Genomic DNA, 26,576 nt, shown 5'->3' with positions numbered 1-26,576 from the left:
TAGAATATTTTTACCAGAAACATGCCAAAAATGCAGAACAGTTGCCCATTGGTGTTTCAAACCAGCTTGAAATTTTCCCCCAATTTTTTTAAAAATTCAAATTTTGACTAAAAATCTTCAAAATCCCTGATAGTTTCCGTTTTACCTGGGATGTGGACGCCCATTGCTGTGGGTGTAAACATTTCATTCCGTCAGCAATCACTCTCAAATCGGTGGTTCAGATTCAACTTGAAGACATTTTAAGAGCGCACATAATTTTTATTTATGCGTATAAAGTTTGCAAAAAAAAAGAAAAAAACGCAAATGAAAAAAAAAAAACGAAAGGATGATCAAAAATGCAAGAGAAAAGGCTAAATACGATTAATTCGAAAAATCAGGGAGAATAGCGAGCAACTCCGCGGTCTGCAGTTGGAAATAACAGAGCAACCTAAAAAAAAGTCAAACGGCGCAAGTCTCAAAGCCACTCCTTCAAAAGCACGCAAACAAAACAAGCCCATGACGGAAATTCGAGAGAATGTCGATTTAAATTCGCGGTTATGGAACGATCCAGTAATATTGAAGCATATTTTTCAAACACTCAAGTTTTCTTTTTTAAGTAAAAACTGAAGGAAAGTCATTGAATTTCTTTCCGTCTCGGAAATTTTGTCCAAGACGGAAATCTGTCCTAAGACGGAAGGTCTTGCACCCATGGTCCTGGGGAGAGTACATATTGTCCCTAAGTTTCAAATTTCCAATGAAAACTCCATTGCAATTCTGGAGTCCTGCAAAATCAGTCTGGTTCAGACAGTAAAAACTTGAATGTCAAGAATCAGGATAAACTTTTGTTTGGCTCCAAAACAGCAAAGCCCCGAAAACTACAAAAGCGCTTTCCTTGAAATTTGAAACTTTGGCACAATATTTGCGCTCCTAACATCTGTTGTGCCTCTTGTTAGTACAAAGTAGGGGCGGTGAAATTTACTCTACACTGTGAATGCATTCAATTATGCGATACTGCAAAGAAAAGAGCTAAAAAAGGTTGATTTCTAAGGAAAAAACCATTGCTTTTCTCGAGCAAAACTAGAAATTTTGGACTCCCATTATGGCCCAAATTAGGGCCTATGCAGTCAAACCGCTTTACCTGTACTCATATCTAGTGGGAATTGACCAAAGTCCCAGAATTTTATCCAGATCCGTGACCCTCAAGGGTCGTGCCGTTTGGTAGTCAGTTTAATTTTATATAAAAGAATAAATAATATTCAGACAAACAAATTCAATTGTTTTAATGCTATGTACATTTGCAAATACAAATGCAAAACTGAACACATGTACAGAAATATGTACAAATTTTTACAACGTATGTAACAATAACCTTATGTGAAATAAATGTCTTTCAATGTTATTGACATTACACTACAAGAAAAGTGATTGATGACAATTTTGAGGTAAAATACTACTTTGTGCATAAAAAAATTATTTGTTATATCTAAAAATTTTTTTTTGCAATAGCTTGGTGTTGACCAATGATACCTCGATTAGACTTTGCACCAGGGTTAGGAGTAGGATTTTTTCGATAGGTAATGTACATAACCGGGACCAGTGACCGTATGAGATATGACAGAGCCATCAGGTTTAGCATAACATATAGAGTAGCCAGGTTCACCCGAAGAGGTGCTTGGAAAATCAGAACCAAAACTATTGTTTAGAGCTTGAACGGCTAAATTCTTTTCAGCTATTTCCTCAGGCGTTTCAATACGAACATGAGAAGGATTCACCTTTGTATGTTTTTGAAATATTTTACTGCCTAACTGACTATGGGTTTTCACTTCCTATAGCAAGCCTTGCAAGTGGAGAAGGGAAAGTAACTTTCTTGACCACTTCTTTTGGTGCCGCTACAGAGACCAATTTGTCGATATGAACGAGTGAGCGAACTGATCAGAAGCCTCTCCAAAGTTGGCTGAAGTAGAAGCAACGGCAGGATCGTGTCTAACAATGTTCACCGGGAATATTCGCTTTGGAAAGCAACTGTATCATCTTCCCTGGTTGGCCTTTGATAGATGGACTAGAAGCAAGCAGTTTTGCTGCATTAACAGAAGGAATAGTGATGATTGTCGACTTGGTCGGGCTTTTAGTTTGGGCCTTGGCGGCTGATTTCGGAAACATTGACTGGACCAGCCATTTTTAAACTTTGAAGAATACTCGGCGATAATGTTTTGTCTTCCAGAAGAACATTTCCGAAATTTGACACAGGAGGAACAACTGGAGTTGCTTTTGTTTCAGTACTCGGCATCAATCCAGTTGGTGTAGAAGTAAATGTCAAAGCACCAGTTGAGGTAGACGGAATTATTTTATCTACTTTTTCAAGAGATGAATTCAACTCTGAAGCGTCATTTAAAGCTACAGCATTTGAGGATTCACCCATTGCTAATTCACCTTTTGCTTCCATTTCAGCCATCACTTTCTCCGTCTCTTCAGCCGATACGGTGTCTTCGGGCTCCTGTGGCGTTAAAGGACGTGGAAGGAACCTGCTATCATTGCCAAAAGCTTTCTCCACATCTACCGGATCATTCTTCTTTGAAGAAATTTGCTTGGAAAATGGTAAAGATGTCTTGGAAGATTTCTTGGGATTTACTACAGGATCTGAATACTCCTGTTCTGGACGGACAGCTTTTTCCAGAGTGGTCCTCAGTTTTGCTTGAAGTTTTTGATTTTGATGTTGTCCTCCTCCTCCATGTGCTTGAACCAGACCTTCCTGTATTTTTTTCGTGTTTCTTTTTGCCTAAAGAAGGGAATAAAGCACAATAAAAAATCAATGAATCTAATAACCAGTACTCATGAAAGATATAAAAATGCACTTCTGCAGAGAGCAAATTTTAATAATTTTGAAAGAGGTTTTCAGAAACAAATATTAGAAAAAACAGAACAGTATACTCTTGTTATCTTGAAAAATGACGAAAAAATTGTTAGCTCTTTTGATTTTTGCTTAGTTATCTAATGGTATATTTTCATTCTTACGCTGAAGAGTTTTTCAATCAAAACCATGTTATGTTGAATATTTTTCAAAGTCTGAAATTAATCTTTCCAGAAAAACCTGGATATTGTGTCGAAGCAACTGTAGGAATGTTTCCAAAAATTTCACATATTTGTTTAGTTCATTCAGGGGTTAGAAATGTGAAGAAACCTATATGTAGCCTATCTTTGATTCTTTAGAGCCTAGGGGTATCAGAAAATAAAAGTACTGTGAAGCTCAGCAAACTTACCATTTGAAGAAAATTTTTCTCTCCCCCTTCTCAAGCCATTTTTTTTTTTTTTTTTTTTTTTTTTTGGACCTTTGGACTCTTAATTTCCACCTCCGTAAAAGGGGAAATGAGCGGAAAACCCCTTTGGAAACCTTTTATTTTCTCCCCAAGTTGCTTCTGCAAATGTTATATGTTGCAAAAAGCAGCATGGGGAAAATGTTTATAGTGCTGAAACCATAACAACTAGTAAGGATGGAGCGTAGGAAAGTTATTTGGCCTTGACACGCTAATTCTAAATACATGGACTGTAATACAGGGTGAATGAGACAGATTGGCAGGGTTTTCATAAGGAAAAATCCATTTAGGAATGAGGACCTACAGGATGCTCTCTGGTGGAGCTTGATTAAAAGAGCGAGCTGTAAATTACATTTGGCTACCGCTAGATGTCATTGCACGTCTCCTGCTTGTTGTTATTCACCTAGCCAAAATGGCAATCAAGGGAAAGGTGAGTTTATAATTGGCTCCCCCCAGACCTAGCACCATGTGATATTTTTTTTTTTTTTTTTTGGTGCAGGATATGTATTACATATCCTTTACAGTAAAGGATACTGTGCTTGTACCCCCATTACCCGCTAATCTTGATGAATTGAAAAATCAGATCTCTGCATCATGCGCTTCTGTGGCAGTGGACAAGATACAACATATATGACAGAAGTTTGGTGCAGGTGTGATATCGTTCAGATGTCAGCAGAAGGGCACAATGAACGTCTTTAGAATGTTTTAACATTAAGTTTGAATACAAGTGCGATATTGTTTGATAGTCAGGTCAAGCGCAGATTGAAAATATTAGGATGATTTACTTAAGTGAAAAAAAAATTTCTTTTTACGCTTAGAAAATTTACAGGTCTGAAACCCCCAAGATTCTTTTTGAATCAACCTATACGGTTTTTAATTGGACAAATTCACTAAAATGAAACTAACTACCACTTTAGAAGTTTCTGCTATTTATTTATCCTTAAACTTAATTTGGTTGAAAAATACAGTTGAATTTCATTTATATGCATCTCCAACTTATGTGTAATTTTTTCATTAGTCCCTCGCAACTACGTATAAGTCAGATATTACTGTATAGGTACATCTATTTTGAAGCCCAGTGGGCAAGTGTTAGCATTTCGCATTTCCACACCATAGACCAGGGTTCGATTTGTGGGTTGGGCATGGTTGACTCCTCCCTTCATTCCTTCAGTGGGTCGATAAAATGAGTACCAAGTGTGCTTAGGAACTACACACTGGGGATTCTGCGTTCAGTCGACTTTAAATGGAACATCTGCCTTGCACCCTAGAGCCCTCGGTCACAAAAACGGAGATGGGCAGAGTAGACCTTGGCCCATCTTGTTTGCCCTTGGAGTTTTAGTTTAGGTATTTCAATGGAAAACATACTATTTATCAGGAAAAATTATAAAATATGTACAGTCAGACCCTGATTTAACGAATTTTATTTTCTTCCACGACTAAAAGGAAGGCAGAAACCTCTATTTACCGAATTACAAACCCCGAATTAACGAATTATTTTAACAGCCAAAAAAAAACTTTTTTTTTTGTTTATTTGAGTTATGAAATTTTGGATTGCTTTCCAATTACTATATCAATTTTGTCTGAAGCAGAAAAATACTTTTGTTGGAATCAGCCTTTTTTGATGGGAGAGGGGGCAACCAATGAATAGCAATTCTGATGCAGAAAGCGATAATTAACTCGCATTAAAACTTACTTTTCCCAATGACTTGGGGAAAAGTAATAAATACCCAATAAATACCATATAGTACCAAGTAATACATGGCTTGGGAACTAAAAACATCTCTCGTGCAGCAAGTACTAAATAACAAGCATTTTCTTCTCTCCATAAAGTCCCATATGGAGAGTAAAGAGTTAAGGAAATTGTGAAGCATCTATTATTCAGCACCTTAAGTTTTCAAATTAACAAGTGTCTAATAAGTCGCGGAATGCTGAATAAAAAGTGTACACTTTCTACTTATGGATATGTTTGTGCAGTTGCTTATTAAATCTTTTAAATGAGCTAAGTGCAATTATTTTATACATTTTTTTCGCATCCCGATTTTACGAATAACCTCAATTTAACGCATAAAAGTTTTGGTCTTGATGAATTTGTTAAATCGGGGTCCGACTGTATTAATAATTAATATTTAAAAAAAAGTTAACTCCTAATATATTCTTAATTTTTTAGATCTAAAACCTTATAAAATTCAAATGAACATGAAACAATGGCAGACCTCGTGATGGCTGTTCAAAACCTTCCGCCACTGCCTTGTAAATACCAACTGGGCTCATAAAATTTCACTCGAGAACACTAGATGGTTGCACCTTATTCATGGGTTGCAGCAACAGCAATTTTAACCCGCCTAAAATTCTCCTTTTTTTCAAATCCAAACTTACGACTGTCTGATACTGGACCCTTGTCTGTTACCCTATATAGGGGAAGCTGCTGTACCCACGGACGGTTGTACCTACGGACGTTGGTCGGGAAATTTCAGGTATCGTCGAGAGGGATCCTAATTGGGGGTTCAACGTGTGTGTCACAACACTCTCCAATACCCCAGAAAGTTTCAACGCCACCAAACGAACATTTAAGATTCTATCACATTTTTTTCGGTTTCAGTAGGATCTAAGTAAAAAAAAACATGAAACAATTTCTTTTTTTTACTCCCTCGTGGATTGTATTATTCATTTTTGTTGCAGGTATCATGATTCCTTATATTTTGAAGGTTTTTGTTTCTGATTTTTACTTTCTTCTATATCTAATACATAGAAGAAAGTATTGGATTCGTGCAAATTTTCGAATTTCGAATTTTGACGGATTTGAAACGTTTTGAGGTGTGCTGAGTCCATTTCGACTATTTTTGGAAAATGTCTGTCTGTCTGTGTGTGTATGTGTGTGTATGTGTGTGTGTGTGTATGTGTGTCACGTCTGTGTGTGACCAGTTTTTTTGTGGCCGCTCTACAGCAAAAACTACCGCATGAAATCGAACGAAATTTGGTACACATATGTGCCCCTATGTGAACTTGTGCCCATTGGTTATTGGCGCGAATTCCCTCCAAGGGGGGGTGGAGCAATGGGACGTTTTTTGAGTTACGCGTGCTTGCTATTCCTCAGGAAGTAACTGGCGGAATCAGACAAAATTTGGTCCATATGTTGTCATTAACAGGAACAGGTGCTGATTCAATTTTGGTGTCAATAACTCAAACGGGGGTTGAGCTATAGAACGTTTTTTGTCGTCGATTGTGACTGCTGTATCTCAAGAAATAATGAACAGAATGAAAGAAAAATTTATCGGCAAGTAGTCCTTAGTGGGTATAAGAGCTGATTTTATTTTGGTGTCAACAGCTAAAAAGGGGGTAGCGCAATCGCCCGTTCTTTTTTTTCCATTGTGAGTGCCCTATCTCAAGAAGTAATGCTACGTTCTGGTTGAAATTTGGAATATATGTGAATCCATACGTAAAACAGGCATTGGTTCAATTTTGACCGCAAATCGCTCCCAAGAGGTGTTGATTTTTTTTTTTTGAATAAAAATAGGCTTTATTAATGCAACAATAAGAAAGATAAATCGTAATAGATTGTCGTCTGCGTATTTCTCGTGATTTTAATTGAATGGAAATGATCGGAAAATATTATCTCAATGATTTAAAATTTTTTAACTGTTGCCATCTTATGTTTGTTAACAAATAAAATATTTGTAATTAATTCAAGCAAGGCTTTTAAAATTACTTTCAATTTTCGCTCTTTGCTTTGCTTTTAAAATAATTCAGACATTGGGATGGTAGTCAAGTTTTTGCATGTGTAATTTTGTTTTTGTTGGGAATATTGCTTCCTCGTCAAGCATGGGGAGGGATCAGAAAAAAAAAAGAAAAATATAGAAGAAAGTTTCGTGATGGCCACAACATACTAGTTAATGTTGTAAAACTGGTCCTGTCGATGTGACTACCTAGTAAAACCAAAATGGCATACCTTTGTACCCAAGGACACACAACCATGTGTATCACGGACAGCAATTTTTCGTCTCCTTGGGTCACACATGAGTCTTCTTACAATGTGAAGTACTTCAAAATGGTGCCTTGTCATCAACGTCCGAAATTTGCTTTCAACAATGATGATGAATTTGAAGTACGACTTGAAAATATAGTGTTGAAGTCCCACACCTGTTGTAGGACTTACAGACCGTCAATCCCACCTGTTTTTATTTGAAGTCTCCTTTTCTAGATTTTTGTTGGTTTAATCTAAACTGAGTTTCATTTGTAAAGGGTTAATTTTGGTTAAAGGTTTCAATTTGCATATAAATTGAAGTTATTATGTAAGTACATAGAGAGCCATACTATCATGAATCTAGTTATTTTTTTGTTTAAAACATATTAATTATTCATAACATCATTAACTCTCTTAAGACTTGTAACTTTTTTAAAGAGATCACTGAAGTTAAAAATGAAGGAAAATTTAAAAAATTGAAAAAAACCTTCGATTAATTTTCAAAGTTCAATTTCTGTTGGATATGTTATTTAATGTTATTTTCAAAGGATGCTTGAAGTATTTCAATATAAAATGGCTTATGAAAATGCATTGAGTATAAATTAGTTCCTCAGACCTATTTATATATTATTGCTTTATATGTCCATGGGTACAAAGGCACCTGTTCGCTGGGGGAACGGGTTGCTGTACCCACGGACAAAAGGTGGTTTTTAAGAAATTTTTTTTGAGGTTGAAAGCTTTGAGATTTTCACCTGACAAAAATTGCCAAATTAGATGATGAGTTGTAGTATCTGCCAGAAAAGTTTTCCGATCGATTATCCATTCCCAGAGACCAGCAAAAATTGAAGAGTAAATTTTGTCCGTGGGTACAGCAGCTTCCCCTATAGAATGAGATTGTGAACTAACAGTAGGGATTGAAAAATTACCTGCTTTAGGGGCACGATAATTTTTGGGGGTAACAGTTGGCTCAGAACTGGAGGATTCAGAATCAGATCCCACAATCTTCATATGTGCACCAGAAGTTGAATGCTGAAAATTAAAATCAAATGTGCTTACCAAATTTTAAAACAAGGAAAATAAGAATTTGTTTAAAATGGAATATGTTCTCATTCATTTTTAACTTAAACATATAAAATAAGTTGAAAGGAAAAGCATTTGAAACAGCAAATGAACAATTTTTATAAAAATCATTTGAAATATGCAAAAGGTGTGTACACTGCATTGATTTAAATCAAACAACTCAACAAACAAAAAGATTTTTGAATTCTGGTATTAAACAGCTAAAACATACCGTAAAACAGGGAAACATTGTTCCTCTAGGGATAACATTGCTCCAAAAAGTGTTCAAGTTTTTTACTGATTTTCGAAGGACTTCAGTGACGAAGTGGTTGACAATGCGGAATTTCTTTCAACTAGGTAAAAGATAACAGTAAACAGGTGGGCAAGTTGTCAATACAAGACCGAAAATGAGTAAAAAAAATTTTACTTTTTGGAGCTATGTTATCCCTAGAGGAGCAATATTCCCCCATTTTACAATATCATAAACTTTAATTCTATTCAAGTTTCCTCCCTAAATGAAATAGTAAAAATAAAATGACATGAATAATACACAATTTATTGTTTAATTATGTTACTTATCAAAGACATCAAATTTTTCAAAAAGTAATTCTACTTTATTTCATGCATTCAACAAAAAACAAAATATAAATTATGCTAGAAGTAATGTATTTTATAAGCAAACAATTTACTTGAAAGATGAAAGTGTATGCAACAAGTTTGTAAAGCTCGCAGAATTTGATGAAATATATGAAGATCAAGGTTTATACAATACACTATTTGCTGAGTAACTTTCCAGGGCTTTTCATAGTAAAAATTAAGGATGGGTGATGAATGGAATAAATGAATCAAGGGGTCTGTCCAGGATTTTTCACAAAGTCCGTTTTTTGTGAAAAATCTAATAATTTTGTGAAAATCAATTTTGCAAAAAAAAAAAAAAAAAAAAAAAATGTAAAAGCAAAATTTTAGAATTTTGAGATGGCACAAACTGCATCATTGACACTTAAAGCAGAGTATTTTCCCTCTTTTCTGTTGAGAATATCATTCTTGAGTGTTTTTTGAGTATGGGGGGGGGGGGGCAACATTGCTCTCTGGGATATGGGCACCCCTCAAGTATCAATATTTACCATTCTACATTATGTTAAATCGTACTAGAAATGTTATATGTATAGTATTTAAAATAATTGTAACAAAGAAATTCAGGTGGGGGGGGGGGGGGTTAGCATTTAACTTTTTGAACAAAGACACTGTAAAAGAGCACAGAATTTCATTTAAAGCTTATAAACTCCGTGATTTTTACAAAAAAAAAATATTTGTTTACCTCTTAACAAAGCGTACTTAAGCATCAAAAATTCGAAAAATCAGATTCCCATAGCGAATGAAAAGATATCGTAATCCTCAAAGTGAAGGCATCAAAAGTATAAAAACGGCTTGTAAAATAAATATTTTTGATAAAATTATTTTATAATTGCATTTTAGAGTCCTATGATAAACATATCATTAATATCTGGACACAGTTGAAGCAAAAAAAAAAAAAAATAATAATAATAATAATAAAAATAAATAAAATAAAATAAAAAACCAACCATCGCTTCTTCAGCATTTTAATTTTTGACTCATAAAAGAAAATGGAATTCCGCTTTAAAAACTTTAAAAAAGCATTGTTACAAAAATAAAGAGACTTTTCATTTATTTGCGTCCTAATAAAGCAAAGTTAGCTTGAAAAAAGAATAAAATATGATTCTCATATTGGATGTAAAATTATTGCGTTTTTCAAAATGTAGGCATCTAAAGAAAAAACGGTAAATAAAAGAGTTTATTTAAAGTTAATTATCCTTTGTAGCATCAAAAAATCAAACTCATATAACTTTCTCACAAAATAACAGGTAAACATCGCACCGCCAGACGCTTAGTGGCGATAAGCAGTTAAACATCACACCGCCAGACGCTAAGTTTGAAGTTGGTAACCCTATCTGAAGCAATCACATTTTCCTCCCACCCCTACTATACTTTGCTAAGTTCATTTCGCTGTATATTATTGTTTATTATACTCACGAGAGGGGAGAAAAGTGCTTAGGACGCCTATTCAGAGAAGGTTGACGCTTTTTCAGAGAAGTTTACAAAACGCCACTGCATAAAACAAACAAGCAAAATTATAAACCAAACTGTCTTTCAGCTATTAATTTCTTTCAAAGAAATCAACAACAAATAGTAGTTATTTATCACTTGTAGGAGCATCACAACAGTGCCTTTTTTTTTTTTTGCAAAATTAGCAGATTTTGTATAAGCTAATCCCTCTAATTTAACTTTAAAAAAGGTTCCAAACATTATCGTTTTTATACACCGAAATATGCTGCATTATTATGATTTGAGATTTGCTCTTTCAATAAACAATTCATGAAAGATCCGTTTTTGTTTAACAGAATTTTGTGAAGGGTCCTCTTTGATTGATCGAGATTTTGTGAAAGATCCGTTTTGGTTGATTGGATTTTTGTGAAGGGTCAGTTAATGGACCCAAATTTCCTCTGGCCAGACCCCTGGAAACCAAAAACAACTTACATGATAAGTCAGAAATATGCATTTAAGTATTTAGTTCACGGTATTTTAATTGTAATGAATTAACTTCTTAAGCAGTAGTGTACAAAATAGAGATATGTGCTAAGACAAAACATAAAAATATATCTGAAACCTTAATTATGTATTAATGATTATGCAGTTTTAACAACAGCAAATGCGTTATTTTATTTACCTTCAGCAACCAAATTTTAAAGATACATAAAACATATTTTTTTTATAAATGCCTTTAAATCAGCACATCTCTGATGGAAAAAAACATAAAAGTTATAAATCCCTGGGATAAAACATATTCATTTCTGCTAGGATGGGGTTTTTTTTTTACTTTTTTTTTCTGCCTATGGATTAAAAAAAATAATAATTATAATAAAACCCTCTTTTTAGAAGAACTTTCTACGCCAGAGGTTCCCAAACTTCAGACCTATGCAGACCCCCTCAAAAAAAATTACGAACTTCGCAGACCCCCCCCCCCCCTTCCCACGCAAAAAAAGATTTTTGCACAGTTAAATCTATGTTTTCTAATATATTTTTATGCTTTTTTCCACTTTAAATTTATTTATTCATTGCTCTGTATATTTTTCAGAGCTATTGTCTGGTTTTCATTTTTTACATTACTATTTTGAGTTACGGAAGTAAATCTCTATTTGAAATTCAATTAGGAATAAAAAAAATATCACCAAATTTCTGCAACAAATCTACTAATAAAAGTGAACTTTTGAAGTTAGTGAACTAAGCACTGTTAGCCTAGTTTAAGTGTGTTAATTTTGCATATGAGATGTATTTTTAGGGTGAATTAGGATTTTAAATATTAACTATGGTTCGGACAAGCCTACCCTGGCAGCGTCATAATGCTGTGATTAGGATCTGCTATGCGTTTTCAGTCTGCGTTGCGTTTGCATTTTACTTAAAAACGATTTGTAACAATATGAACTTCGTCATGTACAGAAAATTAATTAATGTGTAGTGTGTTTACTTCCGAGAGTTCCGAGGGGAGGAGCTGCTGCGCCCTGCATTTACTTAAGCAAGAACTTTTTTTATCCCTCATAAATATGCTTCCTTTTTATCAAAAATATCGTTACTCTTCCTACAATATCAATTATATTTAACGTTTTAGCTGGATAGCACCGCAGACCCCCCCCCCCCCCCGGGGTCCAAGGACCACAGTTCGGGAAACTCTGTTCTATGCCATAGGTTTTACTACACTAATCAAGTCACAAGTTTGGCTTGTGAGAATAAGAAAATCAAGGACTTTCAAGGCTTTTCAGGCTGTAGACACCCAGAGAGCACTTTACAGCATTTGAATGAATTTTTTTTAGCCAAATGAGCATACAATTTGACTAAGATTTCTTAAATTCAAAATGTACCTGCCTTTGATATCTTATTTATTCTTTAAAATATCCTAGCTAATATTACTAGTAATAAAGAAAACAAAGGTTTTTAAGTAACTAACCCTTCTAGAAACAGTTTGAGAAATCTTCGTTTTCTTCCGAGCCGGGAAAATTTCGGGAGAGTACTCTCTCGGTTTTCTTCTCTTTCGTTTCTCACCCTCTTGTACTTCTGTAGACCTTGATCTTTCTTCTTTAATTGGAGAGCATATTTTACTCATAGGTTGGGGCGCTGACGTTTGTGGAAGTTTTGCAAAAACAGAAAGCAAGAAATCACTGACTTCTTCCTGAAAGAAAATTATGATCATACAGGTATGAGTATACTTCCAACTTCAAATTCTAAGACAGTTCAGATCTCACATTATAATTCTGTGCACTTTATTTTTACATAGTAGTCAAGCACAAAACAAATTAAATTCCTTTAAAACGTATTCCACCAGCCCAACCTATGGCTAGCAAAACTGACTTGTATGACCTGCTATGTTCAATGTTACTGATGGAAAACTGCATTTTTTTTACAAAAAAATAACGGCAAGACCATACAAAAAAGTGTGGCAGCCAATTAAAGCAATTCCCCACTACTTTGTTGCTGAAAGTTCCATTTCTTTCCCCTCTGTTTCAGTTTCCAAAATGCGGGCAAAAGTTACAAATTTAGACCAAAATATTCAGAAATTGGTATCGGAGAAAGTTGCAAACTATTAATAAAATCTTGTAGTGATAACAAATATTTTTAAGTTCGTATTCCCCACCCCCTTTTTTTCCAATATCATGACACAGTGTCGGATCAAGGGGGAGCAAGTCAGGCCTTGCATCAGGTGGTAACTTCTAAGGGTCCCAATATCATCCTATCTCTGTATGAGGGGGGGGGGGAATTGGAGAAGGGGTACGGTCCTTGAAGCTTGATATGAAATAGAAGAAAGATGGTTAAGGGCGGTAGTAAAAGGATTTTGCCCAAGTTTGAAAAATTAAAGATTGGACTTTGCCTCAAAACAATGTTATAAGGTCAGTTGGGGTAAGTGCGGTCTTGGGGCAAGTGCGGCTTAGGTCAATAATCAGAAACTGGGAATATCTGCAAGGGCTGCTGCCATCTGGGTAGCTTGGTAAACGTTATTACTATGCACTGCGTGCGTTAGATTGCGCTACTTGAATGATAACTCTACTCCCTCCCTCGTTTCCTAACTTTTCTCATTCCCACTACAGTGCAATGTTGTTATGGTTCGAGAAATCATCGTTTCTTCTGTTGTTGTTCTCACTTTTTCGTGCTTCCAAAATGTAAGTACAACTTTTTCATGTCTACTTTTCATATTTTTAATGCTGAGATTCATTATTTTTTACTTTGAAATCAATTAATTTTAGGGCTGCACTTGCCAGAGAAAATTATACGACTGGGAAAGTGCGGCCCAAAAAAAAGGGGCAAGTGCAGCCTCGCATTTTTTGGGGCTGCACTTTCCCATTAATCTGGCAATGTTCTTTTATGACAGATATGATTTGCCTTGCAACGATTTAATGTAGCAATCTAATTAATTTTTAAACCCTGCATCATTGTCTAACTAACAATAAGTGTCACTAGTCTATATTGCTCCAATATTTTTTATATTTTTAGTAAAGATGGTGCGGAATTACAAAATAATAACGTCAAAAGCTGGCTCCTGCCGTCGGGAGGAACTTTCTGCTGCTTTAGAAGCGATACGTTCAGGTATCCTAACCTGTAAAGGTGCGAGGCGGCATTTCAAAATATCGCAGGCAACATTACAGGATCATCTGAAATGTCGGCGTGGAGTGAAGTCCAAAACGATGGTCCAGCCACCTGCAATATCTGTTGCGATAGAACACATGATTGCCGACAATCTGAGGCACTGACGTTAGCGAGATCCAAGACGACGACATTGTATCAATCCTTCCAAATCCCTCTTCAGATTGTTCAGGAAATTTGATATTCCAAGTAACGTTTTCAGAATATAATATAAAATAATTGTTAATTAATATACTAAGTGTACTTATACAAAAAAAATATGTTCAAGTTCGCCGAAGACATGTTACCTTTTGTCAGTTGTATCATTACCTTTTGTACTATTAAGTTACTATTTTATAAGTTCGTTGATATTCAAGTTTTAAAGATTATTCCTTGATATGCAAGTTTTGTTTTTGTTTTTTTAAGCTTATTAGCATAATAAAAGTTATCTTTCATGTTCCTTATTTAATTTAAAATAAAAACTTCATAATTTTGTTTGATAATCCATTGTTCCTTGAGCGTTCTTCATTTTACATTGACAGGTTTCGTTAGGAAAAATGTAATAACTTCCCAATGAATAGATGAAAATAAAAATAAAAAAAATCGTTTTTAATCAGGAAAAATTACTCTATTGATTGCACTTGTCCCTTATTTTCTCAAACGGTTTTTAAAAAAAATTCAGATAGGTGATGCACTTGCCCCACTTTTATTGAGAAAGTGCGGCCCTAGAGCACAATAGTTTTTAAAAAAAATTTCAACTTTTTTACCTGCAATGATTTTAACAGGCTCAGGTCTTGGGAAACACACTAAAACAGGTAACATACGAAATAAAAATTAAAAAAATTGTATCAAGTCTTGTAATGTCTAGGCCTTAATAAAGTCGAACTATACAATTTAAGGCTGCACTTCCCCCAACTCACCTTATACTAAAATTTTATGAGCTTGGGTTGTTGTAGATTCATTGTAATATGCAGCATGGATCTTAGGTAAAAAAAAAGGTTGGACACCACTGTATGGCACTGATAAACAATGCATTTTAAATTGTCTGTCTGTATGCACTGTCCAAAAAATATAATGTTATAAAGCAATAAAAGTGGGTAATTACTTTTCTCTTATTAGTAAAAAAAAAATAATGAATAAATAAATAAATAATAAATACATAAAAAATAAATAAATCCCTTACAAGAATAATTTCCTAGATCTTACAAAAGAAATGACTTGTTTGGAACCCACACCTATAAACTAATACAATACAACACTTTGTGTTATGCACTGTAAATGTATGGAATTGTACAGAAACTGTTTTGTTTTCAGGGCAAATTAGTAGACTTAGAGGATATTTAATTTTTAAGCAGTACATACCACTTAAGTTAATAACTTAAGTTAATAATGCACAAAATACCACTTTTGTGCAGCATTTTATAGAAGATCAAACTTTACAAGGAATACTATTTTTGACTGAGAAACAAACTCTTCAAAAAATAAATAAATAAAAATAATAATGATAATAAAAAAATTCCATGTGAATATCACAAAACATTTCAGACATATGCATTTTAAAAAAATGCATTGATATAGCAGACTCATGAAAAATCTCAAAGAATGACAAATGATTTATGAAAATGTTCTATGACCAAAATTAACCATTAAAAGATTCAAAAGATTCTCCCAGTCACAATAACTCAAACTTCCATATTAAAAAAAAACTAACCGAAATGCAGTAGTCGACCATTGCTTGGGTGATATTTTCAAGCATCATCTTCATTGAATTCATTCTTAAAAAATCATCGGCACCTCCCACGACGATGAGTCCACTCTCAGCCTGCATACGGGACCTGAAATCTTCAATATCATCGGTGGAGCACATGTTGGCATTCTGTCCTACCACAAATAGCGTTGGTGCTTGATTGTCCAGCAGAGGATCAGTCAGATCCTAAAAAAATTAAAATGTTTCATGTTTAATACAAAAATGAAATAATAAAAATATTGGTGATAAAATAACATCAAAAACAAAAGGACAAAGATAAAAGTAATTTAAAGCAGACTTGCCAAACTTACATAATGGAAAAACAGTAGAAATTTTTGTACCTTGGAACCAGATGAATACTAATAAAAAACTGAGTTTTTATGTTCATTGACATAAATCATAGGAAACGTAATCCACAAGATATAAGATTTATATTTTTAAGTGAACAATTTTCTAAAGATAATTTGAAAGTTAAAAATAAACTACTGATTTTTAGGATATTTTTACTTTTGAAGATGATTCAATTAACATAATTTGAAACTTTTCTTCCACTCAGAAATTTGTTAAAGAGAAAATTTTAAATGCAAAAATTAATAAATAAATAAAGATATGTATATAATTATAATTAGCATCTATACATGATCATGAGAAACGGACAGGGCCCGATTAAGATAGCAGGGGGCCCTAGGCCAAATGGTTTTTGGGGCCCCACTGTAGTCAATCCTCACCAAGTGATAGGAACAGGGGGCCCAGGGGGGGGGGGAAGCAAATTTTGTTATAAAATAGCAGAGGAAGAAAAACCTTTTGAATACAAAAAGTAATAATTAAAGTTCATTTGAAGGTGTCACCAAGGGCGCCCATATAGGGGGCAAGGGGGGCTCGAGCCCCCCCCCCCTTTGAAATTAGAACTTCCTTGCTTTTAGTACTTTTTTCTTTGCAAAAATGTGAAAACATTTCTTTGCCAGCTATTAATGAATAAGTTAATAAAAATGTCAAATTTTAATGACCCTAATCTGTCCTGAAATAAGTTTCCACGGGGGAAATAATCAGCTAAACCACGGAGAAAATATTTGAGCCCCCCCCCTGCAACTTTGCATATGGGCGACCTTGGGTGCTACAGCATTTTTCAGAAGCATATTGTCTGAATTTTTGATTTTAACAGCCATTAGGTTTTCTACATATTCAATATAGTAACACAATCACAAATTGGCAACTTTTGATTCCTTAAAAAGAAGGAAAAATTTCTTGGGATGAAGGAGGCCAGAAATTGACCATTAAGGTAGGAGAGTTGGCATGTATGTATTGAAGTCAAAATGATTACATTTAAATGGGGGGGAAATACAGGACTTAATGCATGTTATCAAACCTAGCCAAGCCTATCAAAAAATCATTAAACTAGAAGCATTTTTATTTAATTAGATAATTATATCTCAGGAAAGTATATACGAAAAAATCAATGCATAAAAATACAATTTACAGCACTTTTTTGGAAACTAATGTCTTTTAACCCTTTGGCAGCCACTGATAGACACTGAGCTGTTGGGACTACTATAGCTTACTATAGCTGTTTGGGACAGCAAGAGCCAAGTCAGACATTTTCTTGAATTGGGCTTATGTTACGGGATCCTGGTTGCTTGATTTGATCTCATAAAAATAATATTTTATGTTTACTAAATTTGATATTTAAAAATTTACCGAGAAACAATAATGACACCTTTCAATAACAAATATCTCATTATTTGATATTAACACTCGGAGATCCTCGCACCTACTAATTGCTTGGTTCATTAGGAAAATATATCATTAGTGAAACAATTAATATACTTAAAATATTAAAATGTGCCTGTTATATATATAGAACATACCTTTACATAATTCTCGCTTTATGAATAATCAAGGGGAAAAAAATCCCTGAATGAAAATCTCTTGTTCCCTTCAGTAGAGTCTAAACATACTTTTGCACATTTCTTTGTTTTATGGTAAGTATTAAGTCCTCCCTCCCCCCCCCCCCTTTTTTTTGTCAAAAATGTCAATATTTATTTATCTATTTTATCATCATTATTATTTTGTAAATTTAAAGCACATGTTTTTGAGGTTGATAGCAGCTATGGCAGCACATATTCAAAAGGGAAAAAAAAATGAAGCAAGTTATATTTAAGGTATTGAATACTATAAAAAACAAGCTAGCAATGTCTCTAGAAACATACCCCTCTAGATCCATTCACACCTGTTAAAGGAAATCCAAGGCAAATGACTGCATCTACTTGCTCTAGAAGAGAAACCTGAAAAGAAAAAGACCACAATAAGAGGGGGGGAAGGGAATCATTAATCACACAACAAGGAAAATGAAGTGTTTATCTGATATTATATCAGTTAAACAATTCAATTTCTTTGCTGTAAGCTGCATATAACTTATAGCTGAAAAGTCAGTAGGCTCATTGAGATTACAATAAAACCACAACCTTACAATGCAAATTATGAAAAGTACGCAATGTGAAGGTCTTATATAACATTTGTACTAGGAATGGTATACTGTCTTGCTAAGTGCAGATGTCACATCGGCAAATTTTATCCAAAATGAGTCACTGTCACTAGGTGGTTCTTCGTAGCATATTTGACCTAAATGCAGTGTTTTATGGTTATTTGTGAATGGGAAACAATTAAAAAAAATTCTGAAAAAGTGTCATTTGAATAAAGTATACAGAGGCGTAAAACTTTAAAAAGCAATATCTCGTTTAGAGCTCAGTTTCAGATACAACTTTTCCACATTGTATGGCCTTCTTGGATATCATACATAGCCTGTTTGGGAATGATATCTTGCACCAATAAAAACGTCCCTTAACATGGGAGTTTCATATATCTAGGCACATTATTACAGGAGCTGAGGGCATTTATAGAAACTAGTAAAGGTCCATTCAACTCAAATGTAATAATTATTATTTTTTTAACTCTAGAATTACATTGTTATAGCTCGATGCTGAATATGATTCTACATTCAATGCAATAATAACCAGAAAATCTCAATTTTTGGACTAGCTTTGGTTTGACCCTGAGGTACAGTTTTTTAACAATATACAACAAATAGAAATGTTAACTAAAAAATTAAGCAACTCGAACATTAATTGCTCTTTTTTTTTCATTGTGCAGCCATTAAAAATCATGAAAGACAAGAAATTTAAAAATATTAGGACAACTACACATTTAGTGGCTCCCAAAAGTGTTCGTACACCTACGACTTTCAATGAAATAGGACCCTAGCCATTGGTTAGAATCAATATTTCGGAATAGGTATTTCATTATAAGATCTATGATCAATTTTCAATAAAACTACATGAATTTTTAAAAAATATATTAAAACTTAATTTTTAAAAATAAATAACCAAAAAGTGCCGGAAATTTTATCTTACAAAAGTTTTTGTACACTTTAAAAAAAGGCTATATATTATTGAATAATCTAATTTTTTATTGAGCTATTATTTAGTAGAATATCATGCAGTATAAACAACACCTCTTAAATGTCTTGGAATAAATTTCATTTTTTTTTTTTTTTTTTTTGTGTGTAATTTCTGAGTAAGTGTTCAACCACACTTAGAGTCTTACTGTTTCTAGCTCTATTTTCATTTCAAAGTCGTATTTCCGTAATCTAGATTCCAGATATCTCTAAATATGTTACATTAAGTTCAAGTCTGGAGATTGAAGGGGTATTTTCTAAACTTTAGGACAATTTTTGAGGCAGTAGACGCAAACGTCGAAAACCACGTGCTTCTTATCGTTATCGTGATAAAAAAACAAAGTTGTTTCCGATAACCAAATATTTGGCTAAGAGTTTAAAGTTGGTTTTTAAAATATTTAAATAAACAGCATTATTCATTATTTCATCAAAAAATTCCAAACTATCAAGTCCTGATGCTGATATGCACCCTGATTGTTTCCGATAACTAAATTTTTGGCTAACAGCTAAAAATTGGTTCTTAAAATATTTAAATGAACAGCATGATTCATTATTTCATTAAAAAAATTCCAAACTACTAAGTCCTGATGCTGATATGCACCCTCACACAAGAACACCTTCATCGTCCTGATTAACTGGTCCAACTAAGTTCTTAAGATTAAATTCGTAATTTTTTCTTATATTTCCAATTATACAACAATTTAACCAAAAATGATGGATTCATTTTTATCTGTAAGTAAGATGTAATTCCAAAACATTTTGAGCTTATTTATCATTGATTTTGTGACGAAAAGCGTAAGCTTTCTGTTTTTCGCACGGCCAAGAAAATTTCTGCGGGAAGAGATCTTATTTAATCCAGATAACCAAAGAACTTGGCGAACAATTTTAGGTGAAAATTAAATGTAAAAATTTTCATTTAACTCTGGAGAAACTTTTACAGCACTGAAATGTGTATTTTTCATAAATTTTTCAACTCTAAATCTTCAATCACGCTGTGTTAACTTCCCGGTTGACCTTTTCTTACCTTGTTTTCGGTCCGATACTTTTCTTTAAAGCATTTTATCAAGCACTTAACTATAGAATGGAATAAACTAACTAATTTAGAGATATTTTAAACCAATTTACCGCTACTGTGAGGAAAAATTCAAATTTCGAATGGTGTTTGTTATGTTTTACAAATACAGTGGTGGACATAACTATAAACTCAAAAAAAATTTCTTTTGGTTTAATTATAGCTTAACTCAATTTACCTTTTTTTCATTAAAGTAAAGATGAATGGTTAAAATAATAGTTATAAAACTAGTTCAACTCATCAGTTAAATTAAAAAGTTAATGAAGTTAGAGAATATGAAAATTTTATATCATTACGTAATTTTATCATTACGTGAAACCTGGACAAAAGTAAAAACTCAAAAGTAAAAAATCCAGGATTACAATAAAGTTTTCTTCGAAAACGTCGATTTAAAGCTATGGAATGAATAAATGTTGCCATCAGTGATTGATAAATATTTTGTTTTTTAAAATTAATGAGAAACATTTAAATGCACTGCTGGACAAAATTATAAACTCAAGACCTTTTTCATTTTTTCAATCATAATTTAACCCAGTTTAATTTTATTTTTAATTTAATAAAACAAATAATGCAATTTAAATGCTCAACTTTAATATATAAATAAACTTTAAGGGCTCTTGTGTATTATATTCTAAGTTTTGGATTTTCTCATCATTAACTTTTTTTCTGAAGAATAAAATAAAAACAATCTTGTCATTAGCTACTGCTTATTTTCTTTATCAATATGTCAAACGAAAAAAATGCCACTGAAAAAATAATAATAAAAAGCATTTATTTTCATTTCAGACGATATTTTCTCCTCAGTTTAATTTTGCTTTATTGTTCAAGTAAAACTTTTTATCATCTGGTTTTCATGTTCAGAATGATTTGAAATTTTTTTAGTGCAAGTTTTCATTCTGTCGAGTTGTTAAGTTCTTCGTGCTTTGGTATTCATTGATTTTTGAAATGCTTCAAGGTTTAAAACTTACAGAGCAACAAGTAGGAAAAATTGTGGCCTACAGAGATGCTGGGGAAACCCAGCGCCAAATTGCCTATTTAGTTAAATGCTCCCAAGGGGCATTAAAAAACGTACTGAAGGATCCCCCAAGTTATGGAAAAAGAAAAAGGACGGGCAGGCATTCAAAACTAACTGAGAGAGATCGAAGATATATTTTACGCACAGCATCAAACACTGAAGCTTCTTCCAGCAAAATTCTGAAGACTTTAAAACTCAAGGTGAGCTCTAGGACAGTTAGAAGAGTTCTACAACAGCTCAGAATATGAAGTGGAGAAAAATGAAAAAAAAAAAAACAGCCAAAACTGGAGGTTCAGCATATTGCTGAAAGATTTCAGTTTGCACAGAGACATATGCCTTGGAAAAAAATGTGGAATAGAGTTATTTGGTCCGATGAAAAAAAATTCAACTTGGATGGTCCAGATGGCTTAAGATAATATTGGCATGACATTAGAAAAAAAGAACAACACATATTTAGCCGAAACTTTGGTGGAGGTTCTGTAATGGTTTGGGCTGGTTTCTCTCAGCATGGTAAAGCAGGATTGGCGTTTCTTAATGGAAGACAGAACGCTGAAGATTACCAATTAATCCTGGAAGATCATCTCTTACCTTTTGCTCATCTGATTCCTGGAGGTAACTGGTTATTTCAGCAAGATAACGCGAGTGTACACACAGCGAAAAGTACAAAAGAATGGTTCAAGTGCTGGGCTACCAAAGTTATCAAATGGCCAGCTCGTAGTCCGGACCTTAATCCGATTGAAAATCTTTGGGGGACCATGGTTTGCAAAGTTTAACATGATGGGCACCAGTACCAAACCACAGAGGAATTTAAAAGGGCAATACTTTCAGCATGGAACCATATGCCACAGCAGCTGTTGGAAACTCTTGTGAAATGCTATACCCAGCCGCATATTTGAAGTAATCCAGAAAAATGGTGGCCTAACTCATTTTTAAAAGTTAGTAGTTTACACTAATGGCTAGATTTAATGCAGCGTTAATTTTTAAAACATTTCAAATATTGATTTTTTTTTCAATTTTTACATGTTAATAGCAAAATTACATTTTCAAAAATCTATGCTTTTGTTTTTATACAGTAATTGCAAATGTAACTTAATTAAACTTAAAAAAATTAAATTTTGTCATCTTATAATTGTGTTTATGCAGTATCGTAAGTTTGTAATTTTGTAATTCAGCATTGGTTCATTTTTGGACATTAAATTGTTAAGTATTTGAATAAAATTCTACCAAACTTCAGAGTTTCTTACTTTTGAGTTGATACTTTTGTCCAGGTTTCATGTGTTATTAAGACATTAAAGTTGAGAATTTTTTTAATTAAATTATTTATTTTATATTTTTTATGAGTTATACTGAACTTAGGACTATTTAGTCATTTATTTATCTTTACTTGAACAAAAAAAAATTTAACTGAGTTCAATTATGATTGAAAAAAAAAATGAGTTTATATTTTTGTCCAGCGGTGCATTTATATGTTTCTCATTAATTTCCAAAAACAAAACTTTTAGCAATCACTGATGGCAACATTTATTTATTCTATGGCGTTAAATTAACATTTTCGAATGAAACTTTCTCGTAATCCTGGATTTTTTACCTTTGAGTTTATACTTTTGTACAGGTTTCACGTAATGATAAAATATCAGATTAGCAAATTTTCTAATTTCATGAACTTTTTAACTTAATTGATAAGATGTACTAATTTTAGAACTATTTCTTTAACTATTCATCCTAACTTCAATGAAAATAATTTAAACTGAGTCATACTATAATTGAAACAAAAGAAAAAAAATTGAGTCTATAATTTTGTCCACCACTGTATCAGCCATTTTAAAGTAATAAGCACAATATTAAGGAATAAATAAACAAAAAATTAGAGCCAAATGACTTTTAAGGGTCAACACAATGCAAAAATAATAATAAAATGACATACGATAATTTTAATCATGAATTTATTCACAAATATTTGAGTGTACAATGACTTTTGTGGCGTATCATTTCTCTGTCTCTTCATTTTTTGACCCATTTCAAAAAGAAGATTCGTCAATATTTTGAAAAAACTACTGGGTGTTATTTAGAATGTCATAGGAATGATGTCAAAAAATATTGGACTTCATATTTGAATTGTTTCGTGTCATTTTTGTTTTACTAAAAAATTTCAAAGTGTACGAACACTTTTGGGAGCCACTGTAATAGTCTTCAAATATTACACAACATAAAAAATGGCTTTGACTAACTCAAATAAAAAAATACTAATCTTTTAAACAAGTATATGAAATAATATAACAATTCAAATAAGGTAATTCATTTCAAAATGGTTTTGAAAATCAGTTTAAAAACTTACATGGCAAGCAATGAGAGATCCAATCGTCCAACCAACTAATATTAATGGTTTTTCTGGATAATGATTTTTCAACTATAAAGGAAGTCAAAATGAACATTAACGCCACATAAATGAAGCAATTCATACACAAGCAAACTTTTTGAACTATTAAAATAATTTCTTTTCTAGTGGGGCCTCTTTATCAAAACAGAAAAAGATGGATACAAATTTCCAATATTCTAAGTTTTTGTTTTTTTGATACATAATACTCTTGTATGTATCCTCACACACTGCAAAATGACAAAAATTAGATGCATTTTCAAACACTATATACAGGCAGGGCCGGAATTAGGGGAGGGCAGGCAGGGCTACTGCCCCGGGGCCTCCACAACAAAGGGGCCCCCACAATAAAATTTTTATAAAATATCCTAACTTTCACGGGTCGAAAATATCGAATATTTTCGAAAATATGATGATCTTTTTGAACCCTGATAAGGGGCCTCCACTCCTTCGTTGCCCCGGGGCCTCCACACTTCCAAATCCGGCCCTGTGTACAGGTAATTTGTACAAAAGATTTAAAAAAAAACATTAACCTCGGAAACTTTACTTCTTAGAGACAAAATGATATGATCAAGACATTGTTCAACAGACACGTCAGTGTCCTCGTTCGAAGGAAACACTGGAACATTGACTATTTTCCCCAATGAATTGAAACAATTGTTCCAAAACTGCATTCGTGAAGATTGGCCATTAGTAGCTATAGGTCCACTAGGGCACATCACAAAAGCTGGATTCCTAGGAAGTTTTTTCTGAAATGAAGCAAAGAACAAAACTAAATACTTAGGAAACATAAGCATATAAGAAAACAAGTTACATTTTAAAAACTAAATACATGATTATCAATTCCATTTTTGAAAGTATGTGCATCAAGATTAATATAAGTTGCATTTAATAATCAGGTTTTTTTTCCTTCTTCTTTTTTCTGTGAGAGCAGAAGCCTCTAATCTAGCACAGATAGGCTAACCCAGTTTCTATCCTGAACAAAACTTGAAAAATGGACAAAATACCATTTTGCCCATTTTTTGGCGAGGGGGAGGGGGGTAAATTAAAAGTTCTACATTAAAAATGCATAACTTAACAATAATAAAAAATACATTGATTTTTCTCATTGAAGGAACATGTTAACATCGAATTGTCACACATGCATTTGTATATACTCAACATTATGTTTACTAATAATAAAAGCTGATAGTCTCTCTGTCTGTCAGGATATCTCTCTGTCAGGATCTCTGTGAGTCAGGGCACAAGCCAATTGGCGAGAAAATTCACTATACATTATTTGTAAACATACAAGCGAACCGAAAGACCTTTTAATTTTCTTTTACGGGCAAAGCCGTGCAGGTACCACTAGTATGAAATATTTTAAGTGAAAATAAAAAAATACGGTATGGTTTCTTTATTTAGAAGCTTTTTTTGTTGTAGTTGTTGTTTTCTTCTCTTTGAAATGGCAGCATGTTCATGCAACAGATGAATACCCTCAAACCTGTTTTTATGCGGTGGATAAGGACCGCATTTAAAAAAAAAATTGTTCGAAACTTCAAAAGTAGCTACAAAAAGATGTTTTTGCAAGGTTAGTTAAAAAATATTTTTTTATGCTGTGGATAGAGACCGCATAAAAAAAGTCTCACATAGAAAATAACACAAAAAGTTATCTTTAAACAAAATCAAAATAAACCAAGTGATGATAATTTTGCCGAGTCCGGAAAAATTTCCCGAATAATGAAATTTTTGGGAGGTCACAGTGACTTTCCATTGGGATGTTCTGTTGTCACTTGAAGAGTCTACCTTGCACTTGTTTTATGAATAATTTCCTCTTTTTTTTAAAATAATTTTTATATGCCGCACAAAAACAGGTTTGGGTGTATTAACAATAAGTTGCATTTAAGCAAATTTTGACCATGATTTTCTTTTTAAGTGCAAGATGTTTTGTTTACACTACAGTGGAACTCTGCCTTAACTAGTGATAAATATCGCACCAAGGGGGAAAATGTAAAATCGGGGGTGGCAATGAAAATCTAAAGATATCATTTAAATATAACATTTTCCAAATGGAAGAAATTTAGTCTACTTGTTTTCTGTTTTTAGATGGATCTTCATTCATAATTTATTTCATACTAACAATTTATTCGCAAATTAGCTTCTTGGTTTGCATACACATTTTTTTTTTTTTAATTTTAAGTTTTATACTTTGACAATAAAAACAATAAAGAGGGACAGAAACAATGCCAGAATGGCTTCAAACTGCTAAAAAACAAATTTATCTTGAAAATAAAGACACAGCAAAAAGTTTATGTGACTGTTGTAAAGGAAATTTGATTTGATCTGTTTTAAGAATAATGTATGAAGTGGATTTTCTGAAAAAGGGTGACAAAAAATTCGGAATATTTTAACATTACTGGTATAGCAATTTTCATAGACCAACGGAAAACAAGGACGGAGATGGGGGCAATAGCCCCCCCCCCCCCTACACTGGTAATTTTTTCTAACTGAAGTCCTAAAAGGAAAGTGTAGGCCATCTTTGATGACGTTAAGGAAAGGCATAGGGTTCGAATGTCCCTCCTGGAAACTTATCGAAATTGAAGTTTCAAAAATGTAATTTTAGACGATCTTTAATGATGTTAGGAGGAGTAGTTTGGAGGCCTTCTCCTAGGCATTTTGCAAAATTTATGTCTTTAAGACACGATTGTAGGCATCACATGTAGTGTTTGTGGAAAAAATTGGTTTAGTGACTTTCCCTAGCTTTTTTTCGAAACTAATATTCCAGAAAGCGCAATTTTAGGCAATCTTCAATGATTTTAGGATGAAGAATTATCATAAAATTGAATTTCTAGAATGCAATTTTAGAATACCTCTTTAAACGGAAAAGGAAAGGAATAGGGAATAGGTTCTGGGACTAGGCTAACTCTCTATATTTTAGTT

The 26,576-nt window shown here is 33.2% G+C and overlaps 1 protein-coding gene across 1 annotated transcript in view; it reads right to left on the bottom strand.

Moving 5' to 3' along the window:
- Positions 1 to 1,256: 1,256 nt before the first annotated feature.
- Positions 1,257 to 26,576, bottom strand: part of LOC129224080 (KAT8 regulatory NSL complex subunit 3-like) — a 43,517-nt gene continuing 18,197 nt past the window's right edge. Inside the window, exons 6-12 of the mRNA XM_054858481.1 lie at positions 24,191 to 24,406; positions 23,619 to 23,690; positions 17,953 to 18,027; positions 15,710 to 15,931; positions 12,332 to 12,553; positions 8,178 to 8,280; positions 1,257 to 2,755 (exon numbers count right to left, since the gene is read on the bottom strand). Of these exons, the coding sequence (XP_054714456.1) occupies positions 2,541 to 2,755; positions 8,178 to 8,280; positions 12,332 to 12,553; positions 15,710 to 15,931; positions 17,953 to 18,027; positions 23,619 to 23,690; positions 24,191 to 24,406 (1,125 nt within the window). The 3' untranslated portion in view covers positions 1,257 to 2,540. The remainder of the gene's footprint in view (positions 2,756 to 8,177; positions 8,281 to 12,331; positions 12,554 to 15,709; positions 15,932 to 17,952; positions 18,028 to 23,618; positions 23,691 to 24,190; positions 24,407 to 26,576) is intronic.

Source organism: Uloborus diversus, chromosome 6, assembly GCF_026930045.1.
Source record: "Uloborus diversus isolate 005 chromosome 6, Udiv.v.3.1, whole genome shotgun sequence".
Taxonomy (NCBI): Eukaryota; Metazoa; Arthropoda; class Arachnida; order Araneae; family Uloboridae; genus Uloborus; species Uloborus diversus.
Note: the sequence above shows the minus strand (reverse complement) of the source record. Positions and strands in the feature narration are given on the sequence as shown.